Here is a 26,182-nt window from a genome sequence, read left to right on the forward strand (position 1 = left end):
GTAGCAAGTCCGTCATGTTTTAATTCATTTCATTGTTATTTTGTTGAAGATCTTCATCAAAATAGTTCATTATAGTATTTTTGTGTACATAATAATTTTATAAGGTATTTAGGCATAGAAAAACAGTTTTTACAATGTGGTGGATTTATTTTGATCGCAACTTTAAAGTTATCAGGTTTAAGAGCATGCGCGAACAAGACACTCCAAAGATGGCGGAAGGACAGTTGGTGAAGCAGAGTACAAGTGCTACTATCTCGTTCACATTGCCAATATCATGCCAAATTTGTCTTGGAAAGGTGCGTTATACCTTGTGAAAAGAACAAGTGTAAACTCTTTAATATTTTTTCATATATTTCTAAATCCCTATTTGCTGTTTTGTGCGTCACTTTGTTTCCCAGTCTTTATTTACACCGGCGTCGTCAGCTATCGTATGTGGCGGCTAGTTTGAAATACCTTGATGGAGCATAAATTTACCATAGAACTACTAGTAGCCAAGCATGGTTGGAGAATATTGTAATTTATTTTACAGCAGAACTAATCGTGCTTGCACTGACCCTAACTAACGTAACCCTAATATCCATAGCTGCAATAATTGTAGCTTTTATATTTCGTAATAATTTTCATCTTCCGGTCAGCAGCTGTATTGTACAGGAGAAGAAAGTGGTTGTCCCACCAGGTTCTTGACCCTCTCTATCCATCTGCTCCGTGGGCGTCCTGGTCTTCTGGGGCCTTCGATTTTGCCCTGAAGGATAACCTTCTCTAGGCAATTGCCTTGTCATCTGGCAAAAGTAGTAGACAAAACATTGAAGAGGTGGGGGTAGCTGCAGTAAGCAGTGTTTTCAGCCCCTTTCTTTTTATAGTATTCAGAGACACTGCAGACCCCCAAATCTTGACAGATGAAAAGTACAAGAAAAATGACCCCCCCCCCCCAAAAAAAAAAAAAAAAAAAAAAAAAAAGGAGCAAAAACACATTGTCAGAGAGTGTGGTTTTTTTTTTGTTTTTTGGGGTTTTTTTGTTTTGTTTTTTGGGGGGGGTTCTGGGTTTGTTTGTTTTTTTTTGGGGGGGGGTTATTGAAAATAATACAATATCATGTCTAAGTGACAAAAGTCAATGTCTCTTAGCTACTTGACAAATATCATTTTGTGACTGTAATTTAATACAGTTGTTTATGTAAAATCCTTGAAATTGGAATATGTAAACTTTCAAGGTTTACAGACATCTATAAACCGTAGATCATTATTGGACATTGTATGAGGTAAACGTTGTCAATCTCAATGGCACTTTTTTATGCCTTTATTTAACAATGATGTCCAGAAATATAAATATATTAGATACAGTGTACCATAGACCCTCCACCCAGTGGGTGGAGGGTCTATGAGTGTACTAATGATAAACATTACATGATACCAGGAAAGAGGAATTAGAGGTGGTTGACTAGCAAACAATCCAGTTCAACTCGGACTCCTGTAAACACATTTTCAAATTTAGACAAAATACACTATCTTGATTTTCGAAACTGTTTGACAATTTCTTGTGTGTTTTCTTTGGCAATTTTATCCCATATAGTGGACACTTTAGTCTTCATGAGGAGAACATCGCCTTTACCAGCAAAGTGCAATTCTTGCACTTTCTTATCAAGCCTTATCAGCTCATTACCATAACTAAGTGTTTGCTTTTTGTAATTACATCTGATAAGCCTGAGTCATCTAGGTCGAGACTGAAATGCTGTCAACCGAATGTGTGCAAGTACTAGTGAGTGTGTTACTCCGCCGCGAGGCACAACTGGCTTGGGTGAAAGGTCGCAATTTGGCTTGGGTGAAAGGTCACAATCTGATCACGATCATAACATTAGGATACATCGTGCACCGTACATTGACGATGTTACATGTGGTATATGGACATCAGATATGGGAATTTGCTATTTAAGTATCTCTGTGCTTAATTTTTCAAAAAATTATTTAACTAACTATGGAACGAGAAAAACTGTAGTTCCAAGTGCAAGGTAACTTTCAAGGAGTGAATCGTTTGAGTCAAGGGACGTTATCAGCTGTTACAACTTTTATAATCCTATTACAGTTGACCATTGCAAACCGATTTAGAGAGAGCTTGAATGAAATTTTGATATCATTTTCAAAGCCTAAAGTGAATATTTTTTCAAGTTTCTTCTCTGCTTTTGTCCCATTCATGAAGGACCATTCATGGCTACCATCTAGAGCAAGCCAACACAGAACTAAGCAACTTGTATTTAATCTTGTATACAATGTCATGTAGATGGTGTACTTTTGTGTTGCTCTATATGATAGCCAAAGGTTCCTCATGACTGGGCCAAAAACAGTATAAAGAAATTTAACCTTTGCTGAAGTCCTTTACCTTTCCTTTTGTGGGCGCAGAACAATGAAAAGTGCACCTTTCAATAGATATACAGAATAAACTTGTTGCCTGATGTTCAAGTCCTATAATTACTCCTTTCAAAGTATCATATACCATTCCTTTTTCTTGGCATTAACCCAGCTGTATTCCATTAACTGATGATCCAGTTATCTTTTCAATACAATATCATGTTGCATTTTGTTTTGTCTGAAACATTTTCAATTCAATAGAATGTTCATGCAAGGCATAGCAAACTGAAAACATTGTCATCGATCAGTAGTTTGTTGACTATGGTGAGAGAGTCGTGAATTCAACAAGGTACAATTAAGATAATTGTTATCATGAGGTTAATTAGGCTAATCATGCTCAATAGCTGTCAGACAACGGTGAGCATCCAGAAAGATCAATATTCATTTAAAACTAGATGATTAGTCCTAATATTATTAAGAACAGGACTGTTTGGTACAAATAATAAAACTTGAATTAAAGTTAGTTGACAAAGGGTGCATGAACCTTGTAGCAATTATTTGACTACAGGCCAATGATGACATATGATGGTGCGAGGACTAACAATACGTGTCGTGTTCCGAAATAAAAGTTTCATTTATCTTGTTAATGAAATCAAACTTAGTGGTGCGTTGACCCATGGCATGCTGTGTATTGTTCAGTGTGTGAACGATAGACTACATTTAGTCTACTAATGACTGTTCACAAGACATGTTTTGTTCTTGTTCATGTCCGTGTTCTCAGTTTTCTACATATTCAGCCCGGGAGTACATCACATGGACAAAATTGAACCAAAAAATGATTTTGATTATAAATAATGTTATGGAAGTACAAATTGTGATACTTTCAGTGCCTTCATGCCTATGTTATTGAGGTATTGATAGAAATTAATATAGTATAAACATGTAACTTTGTTGACAACTCATCAGTACATCATACTATCAAGCTAAATATTTTTGCAACTAGAAATTTTTTAACTAATTCTTATCTCAAAGACTAATTTTTACTAATTACCAGACTGGTACATTGTGTTAATGTACAAGAAAGCATAAAAGTCACCACTTATTTTTGCATAGTTGTTGTCCAGTGAAATATTAACCAAAAATAAGTCTTTAGCAAAAATTTCCAGGTTTACAATTACAGTATGTCTGTTTCCCAACACAGTGTTTTCCCTGGCAGGTTCTAGTTCCATATCCTACATGTATGCCATGAAGATGGTCATTATGATACCTTGTTTGCTAAAGGATATTAATCATTATGGTCTGTCAGGGGAATTTGGTAACATACAATACCCTTTTCCTCCCACATATACAGGGGTGACTCAGTAAAACATCTGTGAATGTTATCCACAGAAGATTCTGTCTCTGAACAAAAAACACTAGTTGCCATTGCGTACAGCACAATTGTATGTGCGTGAAATTATTCTATGTATAAAGGCCAAATAAAAAAGTAGTATGTTTCCAATAACCTAGTCTAGTTTCTATACAGTATCGTTACGATTTATACCACAGTTGGCATCCAGACTACCATTAACCAGACAAACCCTAGTTTAACCCTAAAAAAATTTTTGCATACAAAAAGGTAAAATGGTAACAATTTACTTCTATTTATGTTTACACCTTCATGCCTTTGCCTCATCTGTGGTCACTTTTTTAAAAAATCATTCCAGAGAGAAACAGGGTCTTTTTAGTCTATAACAGTACAGTCTGCATAACATGTTTGTCTACTTATCTTACATGTATACTTTGCTTAATTTACTTCTTTTACACTTCATCAAACTCTCATGGAAGCATTGTGACCGACAAGTATCTTAACCTGGGGTCGAAGTAATTTATCAATTTTTTTAAAACATAAAGTAAAATAAAATAAAATTCTGACCTACCTACCCTATTTTCTGAAGTTGCGTTATCGAAAACAAACATTTTTGCCTAATGGAACATCACTGGATGATGTTTCCACTTGTTCTCTTTGAAATGGTTCATTTGTTATGTTCTATTTACTAAGCATAATTCTCAATATTTGTGTTACAGGTACTTGATCACCTGATTTCCTGTATGTGATATTGAGTTTCTCAAGTTGACTATTAAAACCAGAATTTTTTACAGGTTCAAGTGAACCCTGCTACAGAGTAAACAACTTGTAATCAGTTGGAAAATATATGCCTCATTTCCAATTGTAAAGGCAAAATAATTTCATTCTTATTCCATTTTATGAAGATTAACTTCACATTATGAATTTATACCATCATTCTTTATGCTCGATTTTGTTTATGGTGCCATAATTTGTCATCAATTTTGCAGTTATTGTGTTTTTATACAAGTAAACAGAAATGTCTTAACCATAATGAAATTACTTTTGTTTGTTTGAAGAACTTTTTAGAATTTAATATCGAGGATAAATGTGTTTTCCTGCATGTGTCAATTGATTGGTTCTGGTTGACTTGTCATGCGTGTTAATACACATCAGTGTTTGTAATAACACACTCAGTGTCACAGCTCTAACAGCGTTTCATATTATTGCCAATAATGTTATCTCTCTATTGCACATGAGAAATTCTTAATTTAGACCCATGAAATCTACCTGGAGTCTGGAGATTCAGTGAATAATTTATGTACAAATATGTTTAAAGTTAATATCGCAGTTGGTAACATTTTTTTTTGCCAAGTTTACTAATCACTTTTATCTTTTCATTTCCCCGGAAATGAGCTGTTTTATGTTTGCTGTGTAAACTTATATAAGAGGCTAAGTGTCAATATTTTATTGACGTCATTTCCATAATCATATTTCCAGGTACGCCAGCCAGTAGTATGTCGCAACCAACATGTTTTCTGTACTGTGTGCATGGACATATGGCTTCAAAACAATCAACAGTGTCCTACCTGTAGAATTCCCATTACTCCCGATTTTCCATGTAGACCCATCCTTGGTAAGGAAAGAGCATTTATTTATCAATTTTTGTTCATTAAATTTTCCTGATAATTTAAATATTCTTCTAGTTTTGAATTTGATGGATGTGTCATTGAGTATGTAAATTTTTTAAATATTTTTTTTAAGAGTCTACAAGGACAAGTCTCATGTACAGTACCAAAAAAACAGATAGTTATTCAAATAATTTTGATGGGCTTCTCCTGAAAAGTATAGGTTGGGCAACTACATATTGTTTTCTTATTTCATGTATTTTAGTTTTGACATCAGAAATCCTTTAAATCTTTCTGATCATTTAATTATTCATCTAATGTCTGTCATGATAAATGCCACTGTTCTGTTTTTCTTTATATTTGGAACATAATAATGTCAGTTTAGAATATCAACATGGGTTTTATTAAGAGATATAAAGTAGTGGTTCTGAAAAAAATGCATCACAGTAGGTGTGGTCAATATATATGTGTCAGATCCTTTCTGTCTCTAGGAGAGATAGACACATGTAGAGGCAAACTGACAGACAGAGGTACACAGAAAAAAACAACCTCGCTCTCTCTACGCATAAATCTAAAGTGCACATACACAAACACATTCTACACATACTCGCATACATACATACATACATACATACTCGCATACATACATACATACATACATACATACATACATACATACATACATACATACATACATACATGTACACACATACACATGCTATCACATGTACTCAATTTCTCAACATAGAATCCACACATTAGTAGGAGTAGTAGCAATACTTTATTCATCATGGAAAACATGAAATTTGCTTTCCAAGTATCTAATAATATTGAAGAATATGATGACCTGGACATATTTTAATTAATTGACAAATTTATGTCAGCAAAGTTCAATTTACATGTATCTGGCATCACCACTTTCATTGTTATTGTAACCAAACTGAACTACTTTAAACCAGAACCTACTAGCGGTGACAATTCAAAATATCATAGATATTTATGTTCAATAGTACTATCAGTCATGAGTGTTTTTTTTTAAATTTGACACTGTCTATAACAATGTCAACACAGATTGTGTTATATTTGTTTATGTTTTCCCCAAAGGTGGCACTCATCATGATCAGTGTGAAAGTGCTAAAAGCAATTTATCAACTCCATCCATCAGAAAGGCTAGATTTGATGTACTTTATCAAGACTATGAAGTAAGTCAATCTGGACAACATTTTACATCCCTCAGAATGTTGTTTTTTTTTGTACAAACCTACAGATGCAGCATCATGCATGTTCAGTCTTGCACTGTTTACTGGTAACAGAACATATTCATATCTTTGCTGTTAGTGTTATATTCTACATCACACCTCCTCAGGTGCAGGTAGATTTCAAAATCGAGGCACACATTTTGCATGTTAGTTATTATTTGAATACAACATATAACTATACAAATCTCTTCAGAATAACAAGAAACATATTTAAAAAATGGTTGTTTTAGATGATAAAACTCTGGATTTTGAAATTAATGAAAGATTTAATCAAAATTATTTGATCGATTTACTTGTTGCGAGTGCAGTTAAGTAAATGAATGCACGAAACCTCGCTATCTTTAATATTTGAGACTTCTTGTCAAATGCGAGACATTCAACATCAGCAAATTTCGATACTATCAAAAGCATAATGCATATTGTGTTGCCACATTAGGCCCTCAACAGCTCTAGAAATATGCTGTCCATTCACTCCGACATGTCTTTGTTTGTCGAAACGGAGATGTGTTGGAGTTCGATGATTGGCTCTTGGCGTATTCTTTGTGAGTGTTTGTTGACAAAGAGTTTATATGCTTTAAATTTGTTTATTTTTGAAGCACACTTGAAGTTCTGTAGAACAGTACAATGATGTCAGAATAACTAACCCTTCTAGGCTTAGGCAAGAAACATCATTATTTGATTAGGCAAGAAAAGATGTCCCGAAATAACAAATACAGGAGTAATTTCAGAAAAGAGAACATTCTCACGCCTGTAGATTTTAAACTTGCTGTCAAAATCACAAGGTAATGATAATGGCAGTTCTATTGTAAATTATATCATTTGTCAGCAATGTGATGATAAAGAATACAAAGTACAGAGTAGAGTCCTGACTATAATTCATTCTGTTGCCATAGACTACCGAGTCTTTAATTTACTAGACCAACATACAAATTGTGGCTTTGAAGTTTGAAGCAAGCAATGGAATTTCACAAAGTGATCGACCATTTGAATTAAGCATAATCCTACCCTATCACAAGTATAGGAATCACATGAGATAATGAGATGAACTTTCACAGTAAATGTATAGTACTTTATGTGACATGAAACAACATATACATCAGCCTACAATGATGTATTATGGAGACAGTCATCAACTAAATTAACAAGCTTTCAAGGCAATGAAACCATAAACTGGGCAACCTGTTCTTGTCTTGGTAACTTTAAAATGCTGTCATCATAAATTCCATATTTGAAGTGAATCCTGGCATCATTTATTACTGCAATCTAATATGTAACAGGCAAACTTTAAATAAAATATTGTTTGCACATTGTAAATTTCAAAGTCAAGGTGCACACCGTGCATGCCACAGGTACTCGAATCAATATGTATGATTTTAAAAAAAAATATGTATATAAATAAGTATTATTTATATACAATACATTTTTTTTCTACACATTGATTCGAGTACCTGTGGTGCATGCTAAAAAAAAACTATTTCACCCCAGCATACTCCCACAACAATGTATGTATAATTTGCCAGTGTCGCTTCTCTTTCTCCAGTCACACACACACACTCACTCCTATATAGTATATGTATGACCCCCCAACCACACATAAACACTCACACACACATGTAAACAGACTGTCACTATACATAACTTTGTGTATCACCCCCTTTTTCAAACCATACTCAAACTACATATTTAATTGATTGTATCACTCACCCTCCCCTAACTACACACGCTCACTCTATGCATAATTCTGTGTACCCCCTCACTGCACGCATTCACACTGTGCATAATTGTTTGTATCACTCACCCTTCTCCAACCACACACACTCACACTATGCATAATTCTCTGTACCCCCTCCCTCACCACATGCATTCACACTATGCATATTTATTTGTTTGTATCAGCTGCCCTCCCATCTAAACACACACACATGCAGTAGGGTAGCAAATATGCTTATTAAAAAATATATAGGATATGACCCATTTGTTGGTTTCAGTCAACCACTTGAAACAAGCATAATGCTGTATGTGGTGCTATGTCAATTTTACCACACTTCTCCATCTCCGTTTAATACCAGGGTTAGAAAACCTTAACAAGGAAACTGCAAAATCTCATGAAATATTCTGCAAAGGTATTGCAGAGTGAAGATTTATTAGGCTTAGTTTTGAGTAGGTATCATAAGATTATTAAAAGATTAATTTGTATAATTAATGATTTTCAGTGCATAGCTGATAACTTGTCAATGTATGCTTCCAATTTTGTGCAACTTTCTTGAAAAATTTATAGTAAGATGGCACATGTGTTATTCATAAAGGTAAGCTGTGCTTACGTGTTTATGAGAAGAATTCACATAATTTGTCATCGTTGTTAACATGATAGAGTATATGACATCAAGTAATGTATCATTGATCACATTTACAAACCATGGTTAAAACATTGAAATGCAACACAAAAAATATCTTTGATGTGTTATTCACTTATTACTGATATGCAATGATTAATTTGTATACGTTGTAGTAAAAGAAATTCAGTTATCGCTTTAATAGGTGAGTGATTGTTGCTTCAGCAATAAACATTTTGAAATTGATATTATAATATGTGTGTCTTGTATCTTTTGTTGGACTTAGTATTTAAATTTAGGTGATGTTTATCCTTCATCGCAAATTAATTTACTTGCGTTATTGTAGAAAGGAGTTGCGAGGCTTCGGCTACTCCTTCAGAAAATAACCCAAATATGCTTATTAAAAAATAAGAAAATATGCCATTTGTGACATTTATATAACAAGTAACACATGAATTTATCGCTTTCAACTCTTCTGGGAGTATATGCGCAATGTATATCAACTTTGGTTGTTGCTACTTTGATTTATAGGGGCAAGTCAGACTTGGAATATTTTTTAGGTGTGATAAATACTTGGTTGGTACAACTATTAAATTAACATACTTTAAAATAATACAATAATCCCCCACCAGTGTTTTTAGCAAATGTTTTGGAACTCTGGTAGAACTTCTTTAGATTTACCTTCATATTCATAGTACCATAATTGTAAATGGAAATGCTGGTAAAATACTTTGGATCCTTGGGACACATGAGATTTTACCTACTTTATCACCACCCTTAACAAAAACACAGCCCATGTCTCCTCTGAAGCAAAGTTCATCCCATGACGTCTTTACCTACTCTCGACCCTTAAAAAACACATACCATGACTTTGAAATAAGGTTCATCCCATGACGTCTTACCTACTCACCACCCTTAAAAAAACACAGACCACGTCTTTGAAATAAAGATCATCCCATGACTTCTTACCTACTTACCACCTTTAACAAAAATACAGACCATGTCTCCTTTGAAATAAAGTTCATCCCAGGACTTACCTACTCACCACCCTTAACAAAAATACAGACCATGTCTCCTTTGAAATAAAGATCATCCCAACACTTCATACCTACATTGTACTCACCACCCTTAACAAAAACACAGACCATGTCTCCTTTGAAGCAAAGTTCATCCCATGATGTCTTACCTACTCACCACCCTTAACAAAAACACAGACCATGTCTCCTTTGAAATAAAGTTCATCCTTGACTTCAACTTGCCCCTTTAACATGTCAGAATCATTACTCAAGTGGCATACATGTGTAATGTGTGTTATAACAGTATACATTTTATCATTATGTTTGCCTGCAAGGTTTACAACCAGTGTTTGCTTAAAACTTAAAATTTGATGAAACTTGTCAGAAACATTTGCTGAATAGTACATATGTGTGTTAGATATGATTGCAAGGTTTACAACCATACATGTACATGTATTACTCTGGTAATCGGAGCTTCAGTTTACAAAGATAGACACAAACTAAAACTGTTGTTGCAACATGTTGATACAACAGTAATACAATATTGAACAAATATAGATTTAATGATAATCTCAGTAGGGCGGCTCTCCAAAAGTTAGTTCAAATACTTGCATCGTACGGTTTTGGAACTTCCAATATTTTATCTTGATCACAGGGTGATTAGAATTGCACATCAGTAGAACCACTATCACCCACTTGTGTAGTCTACCACATCAAATAACAATAGTTTTTGTTTGTATCTATCTTAGTAAACAGAAGCCTTAATTACCAGCGTCATAGTTATGGAAGTGCATGGCTTACAAAATCTTTACAACTCATGCATTGGCTTCCAAACTGAGATTACATAGTGTAAATGTGCTTTACAATAAATCCCTCCCCCAATGTACCCTCTACTAATAATAGACAAAACTTTTTGATGTTGGTTAAAACTGGGCTACTTGCAACTCCCCACATGGTAAGAGATAGGGGAAACCAAATTTGTTTCATCATTTGCATCACAAGATGAAATTACTGGGCATTGTTGGAATGTCAAGTTGGCATAGTGGGCACTTTCAGCCCACTTTGCCACATCTTGATAAGCTCCAATCCCTACCTCGATGTCACAAATTGTGTTCTGATATGATGACATGTCTTGGTGATCTCTCTCTCTCACTCCCCCCCCCCCCTCCCTTGGATACCATAGACTTTGTTCTGATTTGATGATACATCTTGGTAAACTCCAAACCCCCACTCCCTCCCCCAGATATCACAGGTAGTATTCTAATTTGATGACACATCTAAGACTAGTAATCACCAACCTCCTCCCCCTGATTTTACAAACTACGTTATGTTTTGATTTGATGACACATCCTAGCAATCACCCACCCCTCCCCCAGATGCCATAGACTATGTTCTGATTTAATGACACAACTTAGTAAAAACCCACCCCTCCCCTAGATGCCATAGACTGTTCTGATTTGATGACAACTTAGTAAAAACCCACCCCTCCCCCAGATGTCATAGACTATGTTCTGATTTGATGACACATCTTAGTAAACATCCACCCATCCCCAGATGCCATAGACTATGTTCTGATTTGATGACGCATCTCAGTAGGCACCCACCCCTCCCCATACATCATATTGTGTTCTGATTTGATGACATATTCTCAATCAACCTTCCATGGAAGTCTGTCATGAATCCTATGTCCCTACTGATAATCCCTGTAAGTGCGTGAATAATTTGAGAGAAAGAGTGTGAACAACCTGTGACTATAAGAAAATGATAACCACTAATATTGGTAATATCAGGATGCTTTATTAACAATCTTAGCACATTATCTTATCAGTTTAGTAGCATTATCTGCTATTATAAAACATCATAGTTTTAGGCAAGGTTTTGGTATATTACCATAACTTATATCCAAGGTCAGGTTTGTCATGGACATTTGACATTGTGGATACATGGGTCTATTGTATATGGAAGTAATGTATATAATATGTGTTATCGTATACATTTTTAGGGAATCTACATATTAAACGTAAAAGTCCATCGTTAAAGTTTTTCAAACTTGTGATCATAACTTGGTGACTATCGTGAATTTGTTGATACTGTACGTGTGTAATAAATTCATGAATTAATCTTTTGTCAGTAATAAAAAATGAAAGGATCTACTTCCAACGAAATTTTATCTTCCACCAGAATGAAATACAGAGACTAGAATCACAGATAGAGGTACTTCAGAAGCAGAATAAAGGCCTGACAAAGCGTCTCGAAGTTGGCGGCAGTGGTGATGCAAGTATACTGTTCTCTAAGTCGAAGGAGAGTTCTCCCAGAACAAAATCTGAAAAGAAGGGATGCGAGCTAGATACGTTGATGGGTTTAACAGAAAAGCTGGAAGATGCTACAAGAATGTACGAATCCATCAAGAACGACATGGATCAACTCAAAGAGGTGCAGGATTAAGTTACATATAGAGATAAAGTATACAAGATCTTATCAATTATGTATTTTCGTAGCTTCCATACCCATCAATAATTTCATGCAAGTCTTATCCGTGTTTGCTGTATCGTAGGTGTGTCTGATATGGACTGACTTTTTGGCTTTAATAACTCTTCGTAACATAGTTACTTCATGATATGTCCAATTAGGAAAATTGTAGGATGCATATGCCGAACCATACGCAGCACAAATTTTTAATCTTTTAAACTTTTTACCACTAACGTTATCTCGGCTCACATTTCACAAAATATTTAATAATAGTAGTCAATTTTTCATCATATCTTTTTATTTGCATTTGCAATGAATAAGAAATAAAGTCTTATCGCTTTCAATCCAGATGAACATGAGAAATTAATGAATTTACCGAGAGTATTCAAACCATAGCTGTGAAATTTGACAAGAAACTTGTGTTAGAAAAGTTTATATAACTAGCATGCAACAGTACATTTGTGTGTTGATTCTTGACAAAGTTTGTTTTCTTGGCCTTCAACGTTTCATTTCTGATTTGAAGTTTAGTCAAACTTGCCAAAAAATACATTAAATTCTTATTCTGACATGGAATTGTTCAGGTGGTCAAATCAGATTATTATTAATATTACACATGACAAAAATTCCAATATTATTTGTAGATAACTTGATTTTTTAAAAATTATAAGATTTAAAGATAAAAAGAAAGAGAGAAAAAAAACAGTTGGTCCTTAGTATATTTATTATAATTAAACTCACAGAGATACCATCCTCCTCATGCTAACTTGCCTATAAGAGATCATATTGCATTGAATGTGACTTGAAGAATGTGAGTAGGCCAGTATATAATATACTTCTGTGCATCCCCTACTTCCACACATACTGTAAGTGATATCTGGAAATCCTATGTTTACATTCATGATCCCGACACGTATAGTACATTTCCACATAAATCTATGATATTACAGCAAACTGTTGTCACGAGTCATAGATTAGTGTGCTTCGTTTTATTTTTCCTGAGCAAGTGTGTTATAGTAGTACAGGTTTGATACTCTTTTTGTGCGGACGATGTTTTCTAGACTTGTTTGACATCATATTGACCCAGACAAGTGTACGATAAGACGGTAGTACAGTAGACATTCTCCGCCACAAATGATTCAATAGTCAGAATACCACTATCCAGAAATCCTGAAATATAAACATGATAAATAAGGCCACATGGTTATTTTTCATAAATAGCCATCTCGAAAACAAAGCATCAAAAAAAGTGTGAGGAATCTCAAGAAATTGATACCACACCTACGTGTCCTTGGAAACTACAACAATAAGTGTGACAACAAATCATGATATGCGTCTGATTCTAGTGGTGATGTCCAGTAACACATTGTTAACATGCCTCCATGAAGTATGTATGTCCCCTGTACATAATACATTTCATGTTCATCTATAGTCAATTAGTTTGACCAGGAAGTACCACCTTTTAATATGAAATATTCACATTGTAAATTGAATTAATAATGTTGTTTTAAACAATTAAACATTACGTAGATTTTAAAATGCAAACAGAAACTAAATGATATATACCCCAGCATTTCTTCTTGGGTTACAATTCCAGTCCATGACTTGAAGGTGTGGGAAAGCAGAAGAAGCAGCAGCCGCAGCAGTAGCTGGCGCTTGGCTGTGAATTGACCCATACTGTTTTGAGGAATTCTTGGATTTACTTCAGAAATAATCTTTGCTTAATTTGTGCCAATGTGATGAGCTGGAATTCATGCAGGATGTTACATTCAAAATGTTTCATTCAGTTTGCTTGCCAATCATTATGTGAAAGTGTTGTGAAGTGATCCAATATGGAGCGTCTTCCTGCAATTTTTTTCAAGGAATTAATTCCTTGTGCCATTCCGGGATTAATTGGAATAATATTGATTAGCAGCACAAGTTTTCTTCAATAACTTTGTGTGGATTTTTATGTGATCTTTACAGAAAAATGTCAAACTGGAACAAGATAATGAAAACTTTCAACTTGAAAATAACAAGTTACGCCAGGAATTCTCAAACCGTTCACCATACAAGTGAGTATACTGAATATCCTACCTTTGTATTAAACAGGACACTTTTATCGAGACAGCATTATGACACTAACATTTCAGGTGTTACTTCATCAACGGCCTGGTGATAAACCTGATTTTGTTTTTACGACCTTATTATATTGGCGTCATGGAGCCTTCTATCATAACGATGGCAAACTGTAGAAACAACATGAAAGCTTTGTAAGCTGGGTACTTCTCACTGAAATAGTGCATGAAAGACAATTGAAGCGAACACATAAAGAGATATATGCATTTTCTTTGGTATGATTAATTGTACTGCATCTAACAGTGAACAATAATGTGTTTCTATTTTTTAATTGATTTTCTTTTTTTTAAAAAGAAGATATTTTTGGTGGAGAGGAAATTAAATGTTCACATCACACTTACCAAGGTGTTTCATTTCTCAATGGTACATATGTCACTGTCTTTGACAAAAGATGAGTAACTGATTAAAAAATTCAATTGTTTGAAGGGAGATACAACAATATTACAAATGCTAATGGATATATTATCTGGTTTGTTAACCATTTTATCCTTTACTACTTTGAGTAATCACTGGTAGCTGTAACTTGAACTACATCTTTCAAAATTTTTATAGGCGGAAAAAAATATTTGTGTGTTTCCAATAACATGGCCTCTGAAAATAAGGTAGATAGGTCAGGATTTTTATTTTATTGTATTTTATCTTTAGCATTTTAATTGTTTTTATTGTTGAAAAATATTGCTTCGGCCCATTGAAATGTCAGTCAGAATGTCCCTTCTGTGAAAGTCTGATGAAATATATACAGACATCACTGTGGAAAGAAAACAGACATACATGAAGGTTGAGAAGGCAAAGAATTTCTTAACTTTGTGTTTTCAATGTTAAAAAAATGTTTATGGTTGGCGACTTTAACTAGGGTCAATCAGGTTATCGGAAACACATTTTTTTTTTATTTTGCCTTATATTTATTAATGTTGTTGCATTTGCTGAAGCATGCATGCATGATCACATTATATCACCATCCCACAAATTTACAGTTTGTTGATAAACCTGTTTATTCATGCTGTTTATACATTGACATCAAGCTAGTGTACATAGTACCATCAACAACTAGGAGAAGAGTCATTCAGCCGATTAGAAGCATTAAACTCTTTCTAGTTAAACGTTAGTTTATTTTTCAACAAAGACTGAAAAAAATAGCTAAAATGTTACTGTTAGTTTCTAAGGCTTTACTGAGTGTGTAATGAAAACTTCAATAAATGTATTTATTTATATATTTAACTTTGACAAAAGTCAGACAGTCCAAACAGGTGACGAACACCTACATGTATAAACATGGACCCCAAAACAAATATACATAGAAATAAAAGACACCAGGCAAAAACTACAGTTACAATACAAATAAACGGAAACAGCTACAATTACATTAAACGACACTTTGTACAATGACAAACTGACACCCAGGTACAGGGATTTGTGAGTATATGTGAGTGTGTAGTTTATTTAGTAAGTCATTGTAGGTGTATGTGTAGGAGTTACCACCAGAAATGTACATTTTGTACATACATGTATGTAAATCAAGAAATGACCCGTCATCGGGAACAGTATGTCCTCTGAGCTACAACAAGCACATACTATGTTATGAACCAAAAATCTAGATTTGAGAGATAATGACATAGACTCAATTGTTTTCCTAAAATTCATACATTGTACACACATTTGTTGTTTCTCATTCCAATTTGTTGTGTTTCTTGTTAACTTGACTAAATGTTGAATGTGAAACCATTATTCTAGTTTAGTCCTCTCTCTACCACTCAGAAATGTTTTTTGTTTGTGAACAAAAGAAAACACTATAAGTTGAGTAAAACAGGGTTAAGAAGTCACGATTTTTGGTGTTTATGCTGCATGGCATCATACATGAATCCTCAAAGTATGGCACTCACAACAGCAGTGAGCTTCATTATATATAATGTATTCATAACCTGTAAAATAGAGAACACATTTAGCACTAGACGACCACAAAAACACCATTTATGACATATGAAATTTCCATATAACTGTATCCCTCTCTGTAATTGTCACAATGGCAACATTTATGCCAATAAAATGAGGCCATTCTAATCAAAAATACAAAAATCTCCCTTGATCACATTTACTGGTGCACAAGATTAAATTCTGCAACACAACATAAAACCTTCAAAAGTTTTTCCTTGTTTAAGAACAGCAATATGATTTCTGATACCTTGTCCTTTTCTTTCTTAAAAAAAGAAACTTTACTTACGAAAAACTAACTTCATTGAACATTTGACAAGGATTCACGTGTTCTATGGTAATAAACGAACGTATTTCAATTTCAATAGGAAAATTTTCAGACTTTCACGTGGTTGAAAAGCCCGCCATTTCACTCGTACGTCAATAAAACATGTACAATGAGTTGTTTTGTTTGAATACATCCATCAAAACTTTGGAACAGTTTAACAAATAGAATTGATTTGTGTCTACTGCTAGGATTTAGATCATCCAGTGATGAGTCTAACCAATCCTCCTTCTCATTGATATTTACGGATTACTTGTTTTGTTTATTTTCTTTGGAGGAGATCTGTGCAACAAGTTTCTAAAGCCCTAAAGAGTTTATGCCCCTTTATTGCGTATCTATAGCTAGCCTCGCCTAAAGAACAGCTCAAGTGAAAGGCCCTGCTTGTGGCAATCAATACATGTTTTGTTGTAAATCCCTAATCACGGGTTGTGTCACTTTACATGTCACAATTATCCCTCATGCATTGAACATATCCACTAATTGATTTCTTACTGGGCAGTGTAACTTGTTACAATTTAATGAGGTTGTTTTTACCGCGCTCGTGTCTGATTGGTTTGGCACGTTGTAGCAACCTTACGCAATGCCGCAATTCATCGCAGTCAATGGGTAGATTGGACCACGTGGGATACTAATTACATGAACATTCACAGGCGTAAAATTAATGTCACTTGAAAGAAAGTAACACCAGCTGGCTATTCACAACATCTTCCATAATGTATCATGTTTGGGTTTGTTATCACTTTGAATAATCCATACATCATCAAAGTATTTATGAGGGCTTCGTTCATAGAAACGTCAATTTTACATGGGTACAGTGTCACACAAAGTTTTCACTTTAAAAAAAATTCAACTTTGTAGATGTTAAAAAGTTTACATGACAACTTTAGAAGAACATTGAAACATTTATAATTTCATTCATTGTCATTAACTCACACATATCTTTCTCTACATCAAAGGAAAAATCATTTAAAATTAAAGTGAAATGGATTTTTTTTTCCTATTTGAATTTTTTATTTATAAACATGACGTTGATGACAAACATAAAAGCATTGTCTTTTTGAGACATAATTTCAGTTAGTTGTTAATAATTTGTTATACCTCTGTCACTTTATTCCTTATTTATAAAAATACTGAACCAACAAGTAAACAATAAATAAGTTAACAGATTGAGTAAGGCAACGTTTTTCATTAAACTTCAATGAACTGTTAATATTTAACCAAATTAACATAATAATCATATGCTCTTGTCACCGGTAACTTTCATAAAATTAGAACTAGCTGGAGAAGATGTCAAATTTGCTGTTGTCTTTGTATGTAATCTCATCTTAATTTACTTGTAATAGGTTGATGAACTCAATAGATTTTATCTACTTACCGCCATTTATAACACAAACCCTAGTCACATGGTTGACGTCCAAGCATCTCCAAACTTCCATATGTGGATACAAGTGATCCCATTCTGTTGAATTCCAGTATTTAAAACAGCTAAGAATTCATCAAATGAAAGAAAGACTGAAACAATTCACATAATTTGTCTGATGTTAAGTACACTGTTAAATTTTAAGTGTTCTTTTAGAGGTGTCTAGCCGCCTTTTCTTTCCTTTGTCTATTATCTGTGTAATCACAACATGTATTGTGGTCTGTAGTACACTATCCTGGTAGTTAATGAATAAATAATTATAATGAATAAAGTACCACCAACCATTGAGCTGGAAATTCTCATTGTATTCATCCAGCCAAGAAAGCCACTGACCATAATACAAAGGTGCCCGTCATTGCTTGATATTTTGAAGTGTTAAGTGTTGCCTACTTCAGCATTTTTGTTCTTCCAGTATTTGTTGATATGCTGTCTTTGAGTTGTTTTGTCATATCATCACATTTATTTTAGCATGGTTTAGCACTTCAAAACATTATCTTTCTATTGTGAAAACAACAAACAAAACTCTCTTAAATATTTTAATATGTTTACTGGGATACTGGCGGTAAATTCAAATGTCTTTTGAGTCTGAACAGGCATGACAAATGAATGAGTTGCAACACAACAACTGAGCAAAATGAATAAGAGATGGCTCAGTTTAATAAATAAATAGAAAGTCAGAGACAAAACAAAATGCACCCCATTAATTTATAAAGTGGCTCCTAATCACATAAGAAGTGGTGAATAAATTATTATTATAAATAATATAGATATGGTTAATCTGGTTTCTGGATCTTCCAAAGTTTGGCCAAAGGTGGTTTTCTTTTCATCAACATAATGTAAATAATGAATAAATAAAAGTAAACAAGTCAACAAAAAAAGGGTTGCTGCTGCTTAAGCCTTTTTCTATGACTGTTAGAATAGTGAATAAATAATTATTATAAATAAAATACCAACAAATGCAAAGAGTTGGAAATGTTCCAACACAGATGGGTTAGTTCATGGTGTTTCTTATTTGTCAAGAAGGAATAAATAAATAAATAAATACAATTGAGTAAACGAAATATAGACCCCCTCTAGAACTACTTATTAGAAATACTAAATAAACAATTATCATCAATATTAATTCACACAAATGGACTGAGTTCGATTCTTTCCAATCCATGCCTTCAGTAGAAGGAAAGGTTATTGCAACAGATTAAAATTTTTGTAACTTCTTATGTATAAATTGTAAATGTGAATGTATCACTCAAGAAATATGAAGACTTTAATTCGCCCACTTCAAATATTGACTTTCCAAAAGTATACTTTCATCAAGTTACAAAGTCTAACTTTAGACACCATTTTTGTATCTAATTGAATGCTTACCTAAAACTCATCAAATGTTGATTGGTGTCTGGATGCGAGCGTAATGGTAAAATCACCCTATAGGCTATAGCATTGTTTTTTAATGGTAGAAATTTGTGTTTTCCCATGGTAAAATACATTATGTAAATAGGGATTTCTTGATACACCTAGTAGTTATCACATCAAATCATTCATTTACTTTGCCTTAAATACAGTGCTACAGATCTAGTGATGGTTAACATATTCCCAGTAAGAAGAATTGCAAATTTCTATGTTACTCTTCATATGAAACAAAAATACAGAAAAATTAAAGAAATATACTTTTAGTCCCCACCCCTTTCTTATCAATTTCACAATCTTACAAATTTGTGTGTTGGCACACCCAAAATAAATGTTTTGAAATCTACTCTAATGATTTCTTCTCATTCTTTCAATGGATAACCTTGTAATCTTGTAAAGTAATCTGAAGCATATTTAAAAACACTATCATTTACTGGATACTTTCATAATAAAAAATTTGTATCACTACCACCTACACAAATTATGTTATGCACCAAAAATAAGTTTGTTTTCATTATTTCAACTGTTTTACCTAGCCCATATTCCAATTCTTTTCTAAATATTTAAGTGTCAGATAATTTTCAAACAATCTCACTCACAAGTTAGGGGGAGCACCCCCGGTAAATGATTGTATTCTGAATAGACATATTGATTGGTCTTACCCAATACTTCATATGTACACCTATCCCACACGATGTTCTCACCCTACTACCACTTTCCCTCTTTCATTAAAAATGTAAACAAGTGGTACAACCGATATTTTAAAAATTAAGCAAAATAGATTATCTTTCTAGTCTGAAGACTGTTGGAGTCTTATTAAAATTTATATGAGAATTGTCACCTCTGTTGTATAATAGTCATCTGTCTTGGTTACCTTTGTTTGCCTTTGTGTCTTGTCTTGTGTTGTCGTATTTCTGAAATGGAAACACACGTTAAAAAAACCCTAAATAAATCATCCTAATAAATAAAAAACTATCAGGGTTAACTGACAAAGATGTAAGAAATTTGCAAAAGCGTGAACCCAGGGATAATGATCAGAATTAGCAGAAGAGAAAGAATTCACAGTATATGTTGTGCATTACATACTTTAAACACAATGACACGACAATTCTGCCATGTGTACCTTTTTAATGTATTAATGAAGTATAATTAGAACCGATGGTCTGAGGTCAAATGCCAAGGGGAAAAACATGCCATCATATAAAATATAGATACATTAATAACTAAAGTTAGCCAAAAATAATCTGTAAAGTATAAATTCTTCATTTCTGTTTCAAAGAAAACTTGAATAGCATTATTGATAATTTAGAATTAAAGTAAAGGAACAACGTAAAATGTGATATGATAATTATATTATTTTGCACGTATTCTTGAAAATAGGCTGTTCTGCCAGTGTGAAAATCCTGCAGCCAAAACAATCTACCAAGTTAATCGATTTGCCTTTTAACAGCCGCTAGTGTGTGACATATTGTAAAAAAGAATGTATGCACTAGTAATAATTTCAAAATATCAAATGTTAGTTACTCTGTGTTTTGGCAGACTTGTCTCCTTTTATTTGAAAGTGAATGTCTAGTTTTAGTGTTTTTACATGTATAATAAAATTGTATCAGTCTCATTGATTAAGTATGTTAGTCTATATACACTGGTGTTTGCTCTTTGGTCAGACACATCAATAATTGTATCATGGGTTCAATCTATTTTCTGGTTTCATTTCTGTTACAAATCTAAAACAACTAAGTATCACACCAAGTTGATTTGATGTTCAGTTTTCCAATTTCAAGAGTCCCCAAATATACAAATAAAAAAAAAGTGACTATCACTTTGTTGGTTCATTTATTAACCCCCCATTGAATGTCACATGCACAGGTATGGAAGATATACAGTGGCCGCCCAACAAACCAAACTTGAGCAGTATGAGCGGGAAATAAAACAGCTTAAACGAGCCTTGAAAACCAGTGATGATTACATTGATGAACTGGAAGTAGAATTAGAAAAGTTGAAGAAGTCTGGTGGATATTCACAGTCACAGAATAAATCAACCAACAGAGCTGTCAAGAATGATGAACAGGACCGTAACTTGTCTTCATCATCAGGCATCAACTCTATGTCTACAGAGAATTCACACCAAAACATCTCTGATCCTGCCAGCAGTAGTCAGCAGTATGACCATTATAATCACTGGTCAGAGAGAAGAAAATTACCAGATTTGAGAAAACTTACAGCAGCAGTGTCTGAGGATGATCATAAAGATAAAGATAGCTATACTGAGCAGAGTTCACTGAGTCTTGAGCAACCAACTCCCATGACACCGGCTTCATTCTTGAGTCGCCTGTCCCTAGACAAATCAAGCGATAAAAGTATTAACTATAAAACTTCATCTACACCCATCGAACCCAGTGACCTAATCAGGGAAACATTAGAATCCACCAACAGTAAGAGTTCATCCCGTCGACGCCTCAACTTTGATGATGATTCTAGGTATAGAGTAGGTTTGGAAAGTAGTGGGTTCTGGGCTTCGTGTCAATCTGATAATAATTCAGTAGTTTCTTCTCAAGTGCCAAATGACAGCTTTCAACTAGAACAACCCAATGACATGAGCAGTGTAGGTGGTGATTTTGATGGAACACTAACAACAACAGAATTTGAAGACTGTACCCGATTAATGGCAGAGGCAGCCAGGAGAGTTGAACAAAGAAGATTTGATAGCAGTGATAGTGATCATTCCAACACACGATACTCAGATACGATGAGTAGCGATGCTGTGCAGCAAGATCTCTATGTGCAAAACACCATGTCTGGAAGTTTAAGCTTAAGTCAGTTACAGAATTCAGTTCCCTTCCCAAGTAGGCCAGAGTCTACTCCAGGGTTTTTGTACGATAAGCAATATTCAAGTCAACATACCTCATCTACTGATAATTTCTTGAATGTACAAAGACCAAAGTCTGCACCAGGACTAGGTGAACCAAGACCAAATGCCTTGAATGTGCCTCTCCAGTCTGGCACTTGTAACAGCATAACTTTTGACACTGTAACATCTAATATTTGGAAACCGCTTGGAGGCAGTTATCCAAATATAGCAAGATATAACCAACCAAAGAGTGCAGCTACTGCATCATCAAATTCCTCTGATCAAGCCCATTTCATGCCTTCCCCAGTCAGACAACTGTGGCCTGTCAGTCATAACAACAGATCATATACTGGAAACATGACAGACACTGCCCCACCGGGCTATCCGCAGATGCCATTTTCTACCAATTCATCAGCTCTAAGTACATCAAACTACAATAGAGCTGTTGGATCAGTCAGCTACCCCAAACCAATCGGACACATGCCCCAGTTCCGATCCTGCAACAACTCAGTCTTACCCCAGCCTCTCCGAGCCATGCATCATCTACCAACCGATATACATGTTGTCACACAGACTACATATGCGGGTCTGGTTGACAATAGGAAACGAAAACCTGAAATGTTCACTTCTCAAGGCTTTAACAATCTCCAAGAACCAACTGGATGCTACAGTCCAGCAAAGACAAAGAAACTGTAAAGAGCTTAACAAAATTAACGAACTGCAATAGATAAGTAAACTGTCTATGATAAATGACCTTTCATAAATATTTATGATACAGCCTTGTGTGAAATGAATCCACACATTAATATCCATATTTTAATTTTGTACTTACTTTGACATAGGACTGTCAAAATAAGGCCAGCGTATTCTTGATTCAATTTAGTCTTTACAATTCTGACATGCTGTTTTTCCTTTATGCTTAGCATTTTATTCTTTGAATAAAGAACTCTACAATATTTTTTTTTTATTTCATTTTTATTTTGTGTCATGTTTTGACTTTACTTCTAGTACTCTCAACTTTGTTGAATTGATTAAGAAAGTAATTGCAATTGAAGACTAATAAATGAATATGAATAATGATAATAATAATTGCACCAGTACAATATGTTTTGAATTTATGGAATACTGATATATTTTGTACATCCTTCATACTTTTGCTGGTAAAAAGTAACCCTTTTGTACTATTTATTGTTGATTAACTGAAATTAAGTTAATCCTAATTCAAATTATTTGTAGTTTGCTATGTTGACTGTGAAACATTTAATTTTGCTAACAATGTTACATTGTATCAGTGTTGTTGTGTGTGTCATATATATATTTGATGATGTAAAGAGTAAAAAAAAACCCAGAACAATTAAAGAAAGAGTGAATTCTTTATTCTATTCAATTTGTAATATGTAGACATGGACATTTTTTGAGTGACAATATTGTTATGAAATCTATGCTTCTATGTATATATATATATCTGAAATACCAGATGATGTGTAAATAAGAATTAGAAAATAAATTCCCCCAAAAATTCAGTGAAACCTTGTGGCCTGGTAGAGAAAGTGGGGTTTTTTCAGACTTCACTGCTCTTGAGTGTATTTGTGTCAGATTATCAGATGTTATGAAAATTACTATGAAACATGATTTATTAGGTATGTTGCTGTATATTGGTGTGAAATATTTGAGAAAAATGTACTATTATGGCAATTTATACTTGTGTGTGTGTGTGTCTTTGTTTGTTTGTTTGTTTGTTTGTTTGTTTGCGAGTAAAATATATACCGATTGACAATGCTAGGGATGTGAAGTCATTTCAGGTCTATGCAAGACCATCTTTTCCAGTATAATTTAAAAGTCAGAAGTCTATAAAACTCGCAAAATACGAAAAAAGGCGACATAACGCATCATAATAGCCGCTTTTGACGGTATATACATTTCTGTAATGGAATTGACACGAAAAAACATAGTAAAATCATGTACATGAAATTTTGCATGGGTTTGGTTTGACATGCTACGCTACTAAGACTTTTACACACTACCTCTAGAGGCTTTGATTTGCCTGTATTTTGGTCAGGAAATCATTGATATTAAAGGGTGAATCATCATGCTCCACTAGTTTATTTTCTCAACCGGCATTATTTCCGTCTGAACAGTTACAAATGATGATGAACTGACTCGTTAATTTATAAGGAAGTCCCAAGTGCAGCTTTGGCAAAGTCTCGTCGTTTCATACCTGTGTGCTATGCAAATAAGAAGTCCCCTTGGACTGCTTTGTCACTGTTACTCCTCTCAACAAACCGTCATGAATTCAACATTGTCAACGAATCGTGTCTCTCCATGAATAGATTCAGTATTAAACTTAACAGAAAAAAACGTGAATGTCCTGTTTTTTTTTCAACAAAAAAATTAGTGTCGATTTTTTACTCCCAGCGTTGAACTTTAGGATTATATTGACTATAGAGTGTATACATTATGTGATAGACAACTTTCTGTATATGGATTTTGCACATTCATGTACTTTCAATTCCTCTTCATCCAGTTCTTTGAAGAAAAAAATACTTCTGTGGGAAGACACTCGCAAAACGTGTATTTAAGCCATTTTTTCTCGGTATCGGCGAAAAATAGTATTTTCTTTGGCAACCTTGCCTATAATATAGGTGTTTAGTATAACATGTTAGGCAAACGTTTCGTTAATTATTTAAGACCAGAGAATTCACATGGTGATACATTTCTGGTACTTACAAGTATTATTATGAGTGAATTTCAAATAGGGTAGATTTTACCGCGAGGGTTGTATCCTAATTAATAATTCAACCAGATTTACCCATTACGCAACATGGGAGACGTCCAATTCTTTTCAAGCTCAGTGTTTCGAATATACACTATAACAAACTTGAGTAAAATCAATCTCTTTGTTCCTCTCTGAACTCAGACTTTTTGACAAGGCCTGTTACTCCGTTTTTATCAAACAGACAACATTATAACAACTGGGTATCTTGTAGAGAAAAAGAGTGATAAACAGAAAAAAAGAGTATATTTTATTATTTAAATTTCGAGATTGAACTTTCAGCTCAAAATAAAGGGTGGAATAATTTGTACGTCTACAGACGTGTAGCCATCGCATGACATCTGCGAGGAAAATTAATATCTATAAGCATAGTATTACTCACAAACCGATTACGAGGATTATGAAAGCTGCAGTATTCCTTAAAAGAAAGCAGACGGTTCATGTGCCCCAAATATCTGTTCGTGCAACTTTTCTACAACAGATTACACTAGCTTTCCACTTCGCAAATCAATACAGATGTGCACAAAATTCATTTCTAGTATCTTGTCGATGATATGAGTATTAAGTAGTAAGAAATCTTGATTTGGTTTGGTTTGTGAGAGACAAGTACTACCACTAGATGGAGAAGCAGGTTACACTTGTAGTCTTGGAGAACTATAATGGCGCATGTCATATCGAGGGGGATTTGTAACTCAATGTGACGTAAATGTAAAAGCTTCCAAATATAACTGGGTAGATGGTTTAAACTCGACTCTGATTCTAACAATGTGTGTGGTGGCAAAGGAAGAGACTCCACCATAATTGTCAAGAAAATCTGCGAGAGCTGAGCCATGTTTGGAACTACCATGGCGGTATAAGGGGAGATCTCCCCTTATATCTCCATGGAACTACACTATTACTTAGGAAGCGACTAGTACTCTAACCTAAGAGAAACGGTATATATAAAAGACAGATTTTGGACTTGAACAAATCAGTTTTATTTCACGAATGTGTATG

General features: G+C 34.1%; 1 protein-coding gene across 1 annotated transcript; it reads left to right on the forward strand.

The window, feature by feature from the left end:
* Positions 1 to 209: 209 nt before the first annotated feature.
* Positions 210 to 23,358, forward strand: LOC144438978 (uncharacterized). Its single transcript, XM_078128210.1, has 6 exons — positions 210 to 296; positions 5,168 to 5,303; positions 6,400 to 6,497; positions 12,085 to 12,336; positions 14,335 to 14,423; positions 21,432 to 23,358. Exons 1-6 carry the CDS (start codon positions 210 to 212, stop codon positions 23,107 to 23,109), a joined length of 2,340 nt encoding a protein of 779 aa, XP_077984336.1. The 3' UTR covers positions 23,110 to 23,358.
* The last annotated feature ends 2,824 nt before the right edge of the window (positions 23,359 to 26,182 follow it).

The sequence above is a fragment of the Glandiceps talaboti genome, chromosome 8 (assembly GCF_964340395.1).
Source record: "Glandiceps talaboti chromosome 8, keGlaTala1.1, whole genome shotgun sequence".
In the NCBI taxonomy this organism is placed as follows: domain Eukaryota; kingdom Metazoa; phylum Hemichordata; class Enteropneusta; family Spengelidae; genus Glandiceps; species Glandiceps talaboti.